The following is a 13,369-nucleotide window of genomic DNA, read 5'->3' on the forward strand; positions in this document are numbered from 1 at the left end:
CTTGGCAGGAGGAGCATGGGCTCTCCTGTCTTTCAGGTCACCGTTTGGGAGAGTGTGCGTATCGGCAAGAAAGCTCTGTATGTTACCTGTGGTCAAAGTGTCACACTTATTGCTCTTTGGCAGGGTTGGTGGCGTCGAAGTGGTCAGAGTTTTTTGGTGCCGCCTTGTCTCCTATGGGCTGCTGGCGAAGCCTGTACAAACCCCCAGTCGACAAACGCACGGGGGACCTCCAGTGGAGGATTGTACATGGGCTTCTGGCTATAAATGGGTATCTGGCGCACCTGGATCCAGGCGTTGTTGTCCTTCTGTCCACTTAGGGAACTGTTCACCATGTTTTGCACAGTGTCACCGGTTGTCAGGGACTGTTTGGGTTTTGGGGACGTGGGTTTTGTGGGTTTGGGTTGTTGTTCACTATGGACTTTTTATATTTTTTGTCCAAATATCGCATACAATCCAGGAGGTTGCATGTGTTAATTAACCTGCTTTGTGGACTGGACTCGCCAAGTTGGCCATTCTGGATGACTCGGAAAACTCTGTTTAGCTCAGGGGTCAGTGGACCCTGAGTTTATGTTGAAGGGACTCTTGGCAGCCCGGATCAGAGTGGACTTCCAGTTTTATGCTCTTACTGATAACATGGACACCTTCGGAGACACATGGTGCATAAACGACGTTCTCTCGTCTGTGCAAAATGGGAGCTTGGTGCTCCATTTCTGACACCTGTCAAAAAAAAAAAAAAACAGTACAATGGAAGTGATGTAACTCAGTTGTTGTGAATAAAGCAGTGTTTTAAAATTCAAATTCTGACTCTCTCTCTCTCTCTCTCTCTCTCTCTCTCTCTTTCTCTCTGTCTCTGACTCTCTCTGTCTCTCTCTCTCTGACTCTCTCTTTCTCTCTGACTCTCTCTCTGTCTCTGACTCTCTGTCTCTGACTCTCTCTGTCTCTCTCTCTCTGACTTTCTCTCTCTGACTCTGTCTCTGACTCTCTCTCTCTCTCTCTCTCTCTCTCTTACTCTCTCTCTCTAACTCTTTCTCTTACTATCTCTGTCTCTGACTCTCTGTCTCTGACTCTCTCTCTCTGTCTCTCTCTCTCTCTCTCTCTCTGTTACTCTCTCTGTCTCTGACTGCCTGACTTTCTCTGTCTCTGACTCTCTGACTCTCTCTCTCTTACTCTCTCTGCCTCTGACTCTCTCTCTCTCTGACTCTCTCTCTCTCTCTCTGACTTTCTCTGTCTCTGACTCTGTCTGTGACTCTCTCTTTCTGACTCTGACTCTGTCTCTGACACTCTTTTACTCTGTCTCTGACTCTCTGACTCTGTCTCTGACTCTGTCTGTGACTCTCTCTTTCTGACTCTGACTCTCTCTCTGACTCTGTCTCTGACACTCTCTTACTCTGTCTCTGACTCTCTGTCTGTGACTCTCTCTCTCTCTAACTCTGTCTCTGACTCTCTCTTACTCTTTTTCTCTCTCTCTGTCTCTGACTCTGTCTGTGACTCTCTCTCTCTGACTCTGTCTCTGACTCTCTCTCTCTCTGACTCTGACTCTCTCTCTGTCTCTGACTCTGACTCTCTGTCTCTGACACTCTTTTACTCTGTCTCTGACTCTCTGACTCTGTCTCTGACTCTGTCTGTGACTCTCTCTTTCTGACTCTGACTCTCTCTCTGACTCTGTCTCTGACACTCTCTTACTCTGTCTCTGACTCTCTGTCTGTGACTCTCTCTCTCTCTCTAACTCTGTCTCTGACTCTCTCTTACTCTTTTTCTCTCTCTCTGTCTCTGACTCTGTCTGTGACTCTCTCTCTGACTCTGTCTCTGACTCTCTCTCTCTCTGACTCTGACTCTCTCTCTGTCTCTGACTCTGACTCTCTGTCTCTGACGCTCTCTCTCTCTCTGACTCTGTCTCTGACTCTCTTTTACTCTCTCTGTCTCTGTCTCTCTCTCTCTGACTCTCTGTATCTGTCTCAGGTTGTTGGAGACCCAATGATGTCCAGGAGTGCCTTGGCGACCGTTGCCTGGTAACGGCAGCACGTTCTCAGGTTCATAACACCAACTATCGCTTCTGCTGCTGCAGCAGCGACTTCTGCAATGCAAACTATACTGAAGCTCCGCCCACCGCCAACACCCCTGCACTCAGACGTTTGAAGACACGCAGACGGGAGGAGAGACGAACAGGTGAGACAGGTGTCAGTCTGTCCCCACCCATCAATGACTGGACAGATCCCACATTTGTATTTGACACAGGGGGCAGAGCTTTGGGATTGGGTCTGTCGATGTTGATGTCATTATTGATTTCTCTTTTCCATCCAGTTCCTTACTTGTGGTTCCATTTTTGATATAGTTCCTCAGGAGCTACCACCCATACAGGGTTCCAAAGTTTTTTACAGAATCTTTCTTTTGTTTTGTATCTTTAGCTTTATTTTCCTTTTCTTCAGAAGGAACCGCCGACCTTCAGGTAGAATCTGAACCCAAAGTTCCACAATTAAATACAAATTATTGCAATTATTTGGAAGCTTCTTGGAGGAATTCCACCAGTTTGTAGAAGCTTCTCTTGTTGTGGTCAATATAAACCCTTGAACAGTGAATAAAAACTGAAATAAATCTGAGTAATTATTAAATTTATCCTTTCATAAAGTGGACATTCTGATTTAATGCACATTGTTTGATTAAAACTGTATTGTGCAAAAAAATCTAATTTTCTGAAACCTTTTGTCAGAGGTTGCAGGTTAAACGCTGTGACATCATTTGTAATTATAAACGTGTTACTGTTGGGGTAAATAATCATTTATTACTTTATAAATGATTTGACGCTGAGCAGAATGAAAGCTTGGTGATCCAAACACATACATCCTGTTGGTAAACGGACTGCATTTATATAGCGCTTTTCCATCTACATCAGACGCTCAAAGCGCTTTACAATAATCAGTGGTGGGCACAGATAACCAAAAAATTAACTTCGATAACAGATAATCAGATAACTGAAAAGTTATCTTCGATAAAGATAAAACAATAAACCACCCAAAAATGTATCGGAAGTTACAGATAATCGATAACAGATAATTTCCAATATTGTCTCTGGTACACTTACAACTACTAATAAAACCAATTTAAGTTTTAATGCCACAATAGCTTCTACTAATATTAAAAGTAACAACATACCCAAACAATGAGACCGCACTTTTTTCTTTGAACATTCTGCCCCTGCTGGAAGCGCTTGTTTACTACAGAGCTTCCAACACAGAGGCACCCTGAGAGCAGCCATAAAGCCAACTCTCTATCAGTCACAACGCTCCGGTCAGGCGGAGGTCTTGGAAAATAAAGTCATGGTGACTTATGGTTTTGTGTGAATACAGATAGAATAACTCCATTAATGTCAATTCTTTCATTTGTACAAAGTTAAAATATAACATATATCTTTTAATGTTGAATAATGCACTAATTCTGAGGTTTTGTAACAAATACAGGCAAAGGATTCTGGGTAAAAGTGCCTCTGCTAAACACTGATTGGTTCAGTCATTCATTATGTAAACCATCACGTTAATGTGACGTCTGTCGTGTGTTGGTGTTTACAGATAAATGTGCTTTTGTAAAATATTCCATTTTTTTATTTGTAAAAACAGGCATTTTTACAGAGCCCTGGAAGTGTCATCGCAAAATGTTTTGCATGTGGAGAGAATGTGCGCATGTTTTATGATGTTGTAAAACGTGCTTTACACTGTGCGAGATGATTTTTCATGCAGGAATTTTTTGGACCGAGTTTCAGGTTAATCACCCGTCCTGCATCGTGTAGCGTACATGGAGTAACAAGCTGCGTTTAACATCTCAGGACCACCTCCTGATCGCCGTTCATATGGTCCAATGAAAATCAAACCTGTTTGATATTATTCTGGTCGGCTGTCGTGAGGGTATCCTGCTGCTGAAAAGCTACAAGCATCAAACCGCTCGCACTGTGCATGTGCAAACACTGCAGAGCTGTCTTGTAATGTTATTTTATTTTATTTATTTATTTTTTTTTTTTTTTGCTGTTGTTTTGTTTTGTTTTTAAACTTCATTTGTTTAAAAAAAAAAAAAAAAAGCCATTTGCAAAGCCAAAAAGTTGATTTGACAATCATCTGATATAACCGGACGCTTAGTACTTAGAGCAAATACTGCCATGAACACTACTGGCCCATAGATGGCAGTAGAGGCCTTGAAAACAAAATTCCAGATAATCCCTGTCTGCTACATTTAAAATGCGTAGAATTTAACAAACGCAATACAGTAATAACGTCTATAAACCCAGAGAATATATTCACGAGCGTTTTAGGCACTAGAGTTTTTATGCTGCTGTCCATGGAGCCTGAACAGAGTATCTGAAATGCATTTGTCCTGTCGTGAACGTACTGAGATTACCCTATCCTACCCAAAAGACTCCACCCTCCTGCTCACGTCACGGGCTTCCTGCTCACGCTCACAGGGCTTCTTGTCCATGTTCAACGTTAGCTCTGCTGTTAGAACGGTATTGTGACCACCAGCGAAAAACTCGAAGTAAGTCCTGCGGCTATTGTAATGATTGGAACACCGCTGTCGAAGTCCAGTAGCTCGCCTTTGTGACCTGTAAGATCTGCGGCTGCAGTACGGCTGGTGGGTTGCGGTCGACGCTTGCCTGAGACGCTGCTGTTAGCATGCGTCAACCATCTCAGGGGCGGTTGGATCCATCGTGTTGCTGCTGCTGGATACCATCGTCGGCATTCGTCAGCTGCCATCAGATCCATTGAGACCGCTGCTACTGCTGCTGCTGCTGGGAGATTTGCAGTGGTCTTTTGTCGACTTGCCTCGAGGGGTGCTTATACCGCGTCGGCCTGTTTTGAGGCCTACTAAATCTGCGGCTGCTGCTTGTTGGACCTCCTGCTGTCGGTGTCGTAGGTTCGCCTTCAGGACCCGTCAGCTATGGCTCCAAAAAAGGGTACTGTGTTTATGGAGGAAGAACTTGAGGACATTAGAAAAATGTTAAATGAGATGTCAGCACAAATGAAGCCCATTAAAGAAGTGGCAGATCAACTGAAAATTATTTCACAACAACAACAAAAAATATTGGAATTAACAAAACAAGTTGTTGAATTACAAAAGGCAAATGAAGAGAAAGACAAATCATTAAAACTTATGGAAAATCGAATTGCAGAACTTGAACAACAGACTAGGTCAAATGACCTTCTCATTACAGGTTTGGACATTAAGCCTCGAAGTTATGCAAGAGCGGTGGCTTCAGGAAGGGAGCCCTCTGAAATGGACAACCTCTCTGTAGAGGAACAGGTGATTTCACTTTTGAAGGACAAAGGAATTTTAATAAACCCTAATGATATCGATAGTAGTCACCTTTTACCGCGGAGAGGTCAAAATCAACCTAAAGTCATATTATTGAGGCTTACAAACAGGAAACAGAAGTTTGCAATTCTAAAACAAGCAAAGAATTTAAAAGGAACGAATGTATATATAAATGAATACTTGACCAAGAAAAATTCAGATTTAGCAAGACAGGCACGATTTTTAAGAAAACAAAACAAGATACAGGCTACATGGACATTTAACTGTAAAGTTTATATTAAATTAAATGGAACACCTGAAGAAGCTAAAACCTTATGGATTAAAGATGAACATGATCTTAGTAAGTTTAACTGATGTAAGTTGTGAAGTAATACATAAAGAAATGTACTGGTTGATTGTGATGATGGAGGAAAATCTGTATATAATATAATGAACACGGTTAATAATCAGTTTATTTCTGCCAAGGAACTCTGTTTGGAAACATTTAATTATAGTCATCCTGCCTCTCGCCATTTTGAACCTGAATCAGATCCAGATTCTTTTTTTAGTGACAATATCGAGCGACAATGTAATTATTTTACAGAAGAACAATTTAATGATTATAAAATTAAAGATGGAGATTTTTCAATAATACATTTTAATAGTAGAAGTCTTTCTCGGAATTTTTCAAGGATAAATGATTGTTTAGATACATCTAGAAAAAGTTTTTCAGTGATCGCTATATCAGAAACATGGTTAACTGATGTCAATCAAGATCTTGTACAGTTGGAAGGTTATCAATTGTTTCAGGTAAATCGACAGAAGAGAAGAGGCGGGGGTGTGGCATTATATGTAAGGTCTGATTACAACTGTAAATTAGTTCACAATATGTCATTCACAGTTGATAATATCATGGAATGTGTTATGGTTAAAATTACATCCATAAATTCAAAAAATACGGTTGTTAGTTGTTTATACAGAGCTCCCGGAGCAAATATTGATACTTTTGAAGAAGTAATTATGGGAATGTACAACAAAATAAATAAGAATTCACATTTATTTATCTGTGGTGATTTTAATATCGATTTTCTAAATCCTCACAATCATCCACAAACCACTTCATTTATAAATTCTTTATATTGTTTGGGAGTATTTCCGACCATCATTCATCCAAGTAGAATAACTGTGAATTCAACAACCCTTATTGACAATATTTTAACTAATGTCATATCTGGTAATCTCAGTGCGGGATTGCTGGTAAATGATATTAGTGATCACCTGCCAGTATTTACTGTTTTTGCATCACATGATCGAGTGTATCAAAAGGATTGTAATAGATTGAGTAGAAATGTCACACCAATAACTGTTGATAATTTAAGGGTGGATTTATTATGCCAGAATTGGAATGATGTTTATGTTGATGATGTTGATGAATCTTATGATGGTTTTATTTCTATCATTTCTAAATTATACAATAAACACTGTCCTCTTGTTAACAAGATATATACTAACCGATACAGCAATAAACCATGGATAACCAAGGGTCTTCAGAGGGCATGTAAAAAGAAGAACTTACTGTATAAACAATTTATAAAATCGAGATCAAAGGAAGCTGAAAGTAAATATAAAATATATAAGAATAAATTAATTCATATTATGAGATTTAGTAAGAAAAGATATTATAGTGACTTACTTGTTAAAAATAAGAATAATATAAAAAATACATGGAATATTTTAAATGAAGTAATAAAGAACAAAAATGGTAGAGATTATCCTTCTTTTTTTCTTTCCAATAATACTGTGATAGAAGATAATGAGACTATTGCTGACCATTTTAATGAATATTTTGTCAATGTAGGTAAAAATCTTGCCAGTAATATTGATTCATTGAGCGTTAAATCTTTTGAAAATAAGATAACATTTAATAAATCTGTGTCAATGTTTGTTGGTGGAACAAATGAAAAAGAAATAATTGATCTGGTGCAGAATTCTAAAAGTAAGAAATCAAAGGACTTCAATAATTTGGATATGGCTTTGTTGAAAAAAATAATTGATTGTATAGTAAAACCTTTCACTTATATTTGTAATATATCATTAAGTTTTGGTAAATTCCTTTCACAGATGAAGATAGCCAAAGTAATACCTTTGTTTAAAACTGGTGACAAACACACTTTTTCAAATTATAGACCTATTTCACTTTTACCCCAATTTTCTAAAATACTAGAAAAAATTTTTGTAAAAAGACTGGATAATTACTTACTAAAGTATGAGATACTCTGTGAAGAACAATATGGATTTAGAAAATCTAGGACTACTTCACATGCATTGATGGATTTCGTGGAAAATATAGCGACTGCAGTCGATAACAAGCAATATACAGTAGGTATTTTTTTTGATTTACAGAAAGCGTTTGACACTGTAAATCATGAAATATTGCTAACTAAATTACAGAAATATGGAATCAGAGGATTAGCATATGACTGGATAAATAGTTACTTACATGGTCGGTATCAGTATGTTCAATACAATAACATTGATTCCGAACTTTGGGAAATTACGTGTGGGGTGCCCCAGGGTTCGGTCTTAGGTCCTTTGTTATTTATTTTATATATAAATGATATATGTTATGTGTCACGGGTACTGAGGTGTGTTCTTTTTGCAGATGACACAACTATTTTGCAGTGGTGATAATCTTGAACAGCTTCTTGACACGGTGGTAAACGAACTGGATAAATTTAAGGCTTGGTTTGATGCTAATAAATTGTCACTTCATCTTGGGAAAACCAAATGTATGATTTTTGGAAATAAATTTGTGCCTAAATGTAAAAGTGTAACCATTAACAATATGGAAATACAGATAGTAACTGAGAACAAATTTCTAGGTGTTATAATTGACAATAAACTCAGCTGGAAACCTCATATAAATTATATAAAATTTAAAATGTCAAAATCTATCGCTATCATGTACAGGGTCAAGGACATATTGTCCCAGGATGGGCTGCTTAGATTATATTATTCTTTAATTGTACCATATATGACATATTGTATCGAACTCTGGGGTAATACTTACAAATCAAATACCAATCATGTATTTCTTTTACAAAAACATGCCATCAGAATCATCTGTAATAAACCTTATCTTGAGCCAACGCATTCTCTGTTTATGACTTTAAATTTACTGAAATTTAGAGATTTAGTGGATTATATCACCATACAAACTTTGTACAAAGCTAATAACCAGGCCTTGCCACTTTATGTCCAGAGCCTGTTCAAGATCAGGAAATCTGAATACAGTTTACGAGGATGCATGGTTTTTAAGAAGCCTCCCGTACGTACTAATGTCAAGGGTTTTTGTGTTTCAGTTAAAGGGGTGAAGATTTGGAACAAATGTCCTGTGGAAATTAGATTATGTAGTTCTTTTGTCTGTTTTAAGAAACATTATAAGAAATTAATAATTTCTGGATATAAAGAAAATCATAAATAAAAAAAAAAGAAAAAGATGATGTATAAATTTGTGGATGTATGTATTTAATTTGCTTATTTGTATATACGTATAGGAGTGTGAGCATAAGTGTAATTATATGTTGGACTTGGACTTTTGGGATGGGGTATGAGGGGTGGGTAATTTATAAGCTTTGCTTCTTCCCACCCCCTTTTCAGGCACACGGTGTTTAATTTGGTCTTGTTTTTTTGATTTGTTTGATATGTTGTCTTTATGCTGCTGTGTTGTTGCTGAAATAAATTCTATTCTATTCTATAATGCACTGCTGGGCACAGCATGTGCTCACAAAACCTTATAAATGAGCACATTACTTTAAAACTAAAACATATATCTGATATTTTCACTTTATAAAACTTCAGACATGACAGTAATTTTAAATAACTTGTCCAAAATTAGTTTGGTTAAAATTTGAACCATAAGTTAAAAATGTATGCCTCTGGATGACTTAGGTGATATTGCCAGCATATCAGTATGGTGTTAAAGGAAATGATTTTTTTTTTTTTTTTTTTCCATTTCTCCTTTGTCTACAGAGGATAGAGACGCTTTTCATAGAAGCAGCTCTCTTCTGTTAGCAGAGGGTATAACTGTCCATCTGTTATAAAACTTTTAACAGGTAGGTGCTGAACTGATTTTAAAAATGATTATCGCTGTTCAGCTTTGTTTACTTTGTTTATTGGTCTAAAAGTAAAAGTTATCGGACAGAAATTAATCGGAAGATAATTGGTCCGATAATGGTTTTTAAAGTTATCTAAAAAGATAATTCGATAATGAAAACATTATCTTCGATAATTATCTATCGGATTATCGGAAGTGTGCCCACCACTGACAATAATGCCTCACATTCACCCGATGTGAGGCTGCTGCCACACGAGGCGCTCACTACACACCGGGAGCAACGAGGGGATTAAGGACTTTGCCCAAGGGCCCTTAGTGATTTTCCAGTCAGGCTGGGATTTGAACGGAGGATCCTCTGGTTTCAAGCTCAACACTTAACCACTAGACCATCACCTCCCCTTGATGTTTGTCTTTATTGGCTTTTTTTTTTCGTGTGACTTTTCGTGTCATGATCTCACAGTGAGGTTAATGATGATGTCATCCTCCAGATTCCCGGCCGCTGCAGCGGGAGGAGACCGTGCTCATCGCCCTGGTAATGGTGGCTGCAGCAGCCATCATCATTATGTTGCTGTTTCTGGGTTACCGAATACTTAAAGGTAAAGTATGAACAAGCATTATTATGTTTTTGCCCCTGTTTATTTGTTTGTCTGTTTGTTTGTTTGTGAACAGCCTGTAACCCACTATTTTTCATATATTGTTATTTGATTTTTACTGAAGATTTCTGTCCTAAGAGGCAAGAAATGATTCAGTTTTAAGGTCAAAGGGCAAAGTCAGGAAAAATCTTGGAAAAATCCATATCTTATAACATGAAATGAATTTTCAAAATTTCATAACTGTCAAAACAGATGAATTTTCTTTCATATTTGAGAGCATTATGTAGGATGGTTTCTTTCTTTCTTTCTTTTTTTATTTGAATTAGGACAGTGCATATTAATCAATGTTTTCGCACAGCTTAAACATAAATATGCCAGAATTAGCACAATAGCTAAATTTCATCTGTTGTCTAAGGCAGGTTAAAACAGAAACAGTTACAACACAACACAACACGTGACAAATGCATAGACTGAACAGACTACAGTTACAGACAGACAATACACTATAAGAACACAACAGGGACAGACTGTTTACCGTTAAAGACACTCTGAAGTTTAGTGACCCAAGAGGATGATGAGTTTAAGTGTGAGTACATGACTGGTTTGCTTTCAGCCAAACCAGTCTTCCTTTCCTTTATCGACTGCCAAACTTTGATCCAGATCTGATCCAGAATACAGATTTTGTAGCCATTTTGAATTTAACATTGAAAACACCATTTAATGTCTGTTTTACATCATATCTTAATCAAACGTGCCTCAATCACTGTCATATTGTAAAGTGAGGTGACACTCACTATCACCTGGCAAACTTTGATCCAGATCTGATCTGGGTTGTGGATTCAGTATATTTTTGATTCTTTTTCTCATTTTGATCTATATTTTGTTACATTTTATCTTATGAAAAGTGACTTCTAACAGGACTTTGACCTTGAAATTTTTTCCAAGGTAAAACTTTGTGGAATTGGAAACTAATGTTGGCAGCTCTACTTTTTATGATTATTAGTATTATTATTATTAGTATTATTATTATTAATGTTGCTGCAACTAATCAAACTTCATATTGATTCTTTATGAGGGAGAGAATTTAAAAATGTATTGATCCTGCGCTGCCTTCGGAGGCGTGTCTTGGTGCATGTTCTATAGTGCACGGTGTGGGAGGGGCCGGGGTGTTCCTTTACAGCATGCCAAAAATAAAAACAACTCGCAGCAGGGGGCGCTGCTGTTCATCAATCATTAGATTGTTATCCTGGATAAGTGAAAAGTCAAAGCGTGTGAGTACATCGATTACAGATCGATTACAAGGTGACACCAACACATGTGGAAACTGTAAACAACAAACATGGTGCTTCTGTCCTCCTTCAGAACCAGAACCAGGTCAGAACCTGGACAGAAAAAGTGTTGTGACAGAGTGTGTGTCTGTGTGTGTGTGTGTGTGTGTGTGTGTGTGTGTGTGTGTGTGTGTGTGTGTGTGTGTGTGTGTGTGTGTGTGTGTGTGTGTGTGTGTGTGTGTGTATTTTTTCAGGGAAACACAAACACAGTGTATCCAGACTGGATGTGATGGAGGAAAATTTAGACCCAACTGTTGATCTGAACAATCTGAAGCTTCTGGAGGTACACACACACACACACACACACACACACACAGACAGACACACAAACACACACAGACACGCACACACACAGACACAAAAACACACACACAGACACGCACACACACAGACACGCACACACACAGACAAACACACAGACACGCACACACGCAGACAAACACACACACACAGACACATGCAGACAAACACACTCACACACAAACACACACACACAGACACACTGACACACAGACACGCACACACACAGACACACACACAGACACACAAACACACACAAACACACACACACACAGACAAACACACACAGACACAAAAACACACACACAGACACGCACACACACAGACAAACACACAGACACGCACACACACAGACAAACACACAGACACACACACACAGACACAAAAACACACACAAACACACACACACACAGACACGCACACACACAGACAAACACACACACAGACACGCACACACACAGACAAACACACAGACACACACAGACACAAAAACACACACAAACACACAGACACACACAGACACAAAAACACACACAAACACACACACACACACACACACACAGACACGCACACACACAGACAAACACACAGACACAAAAACACACACAAACACACACACACAGACAAACACACGCAGACAAACACACACACACAGACACATGCAGACAAACACACACACGCTCACACACAGACACGCACACACACAGACACGCTCACACACAAACACACACGCTCACACAGACACGCACACACGCAGACAAACACACAGACACGCTCACACACAAACACACACGCTCACACACAGACACGCACACACGCAGACAAACACAGACACGCACACACATAGACACACGCACACAAACACACACAAACACACACACAGACACATGCAGACACACACACTCGCACACAAACAGACACACACACACTCACACACAGACACGCAGACAAACACACAGACACGCACACACGCAGACAAACACACAGACACACACACACAGACACACACACAGACATGCACACACGCAGACAAACACACACAAACACACACACACAGACACACGCAGACAAACACAGACACAGACATGCAGACACACACACACTCACACACAAACACACACAGACACACTCACACGCAGACAAACACGCAGACACGCACACACACAGACACACTCACAGACACGCACACGCAGACAAACACACAGACACATGCAGACAAACACACTCACACACACAGAGACACAGACAAACACACACACACAGACAAACACACAGACACACGCAGACTCACACACGCACACACGCAGCCAAACACACAGACACGCACACACACAGACACACGCAGACTCACACACGCAGCCAAACACACAGACACGCACACACACAGACACACGCAGACAAACACACACAGACACACGCAGACAAACACACAGACACACTGCAGACACAGACACGCACACACACAGACACACGCAGACAAACACAGACACATGCAGACACACACACACACACGCAGACACACAGACAAGCACACAGACACGCACACAAACACACACAAATGCACACACGCAGACAAACACACACAAACACACACACACAGACACATGCAGACAAACACAGACACACTCACACACACACACACGCAGACAAACACACACACACACAGACAAACACACAGACACACAGACATTAGTGTTGTTATTTCGCCTCCTGAACTGTTCAGATTTTCAGTGACGATGTTCTTGAAGGAAAATGAT

General features: G+C 39.4%; 1 protein-coding gene across 2 annotated transcripts in view; it reads left to right on the forward strand.

Moving 5' to 3' along the window:
- LOC117525395 (bone morphogenetic protein receptor type-2-like) overlaps positions 1-13,369 on the forward strand; it is a 91,935-nt gene that overhangs the window by 14,777 nt on the left and 63,789 nt on the right. For both annotated transcript variants that reach the window (XM_034187251.1, XM_034187252.1), the window contains exons 4-6: positions 1,960-2,166; positions 9,880-9,987; positions 11,507-11,595. In XM_034187251.1, coding sequence (XP_034043142.1) covers positions 1,960-2,166; positions 9,880-9,987; positions 11,507-11,595 — 404 coding nt within the window. The remainder of the gene's footprint in view (positions 1-1,959; positions 2,167-9,879; positions 9,988-11,506; positions 11,596-13,369) is intronic.

Source organism: Thalassophryne amazonica, chromosome 14 (assembly GCF_902500255.1).
Source record: "Thalassophryne amazonica chromosome 14, fThaAma1.1, whole genome shotgun sequence".
Lineage (NCBI taxonomy): Eukaryota > Metazoa > Chordata > Actinopteri > Batrachoidiformes > Batrachoididae > Thalassophryne > Thalassophryne amazonica.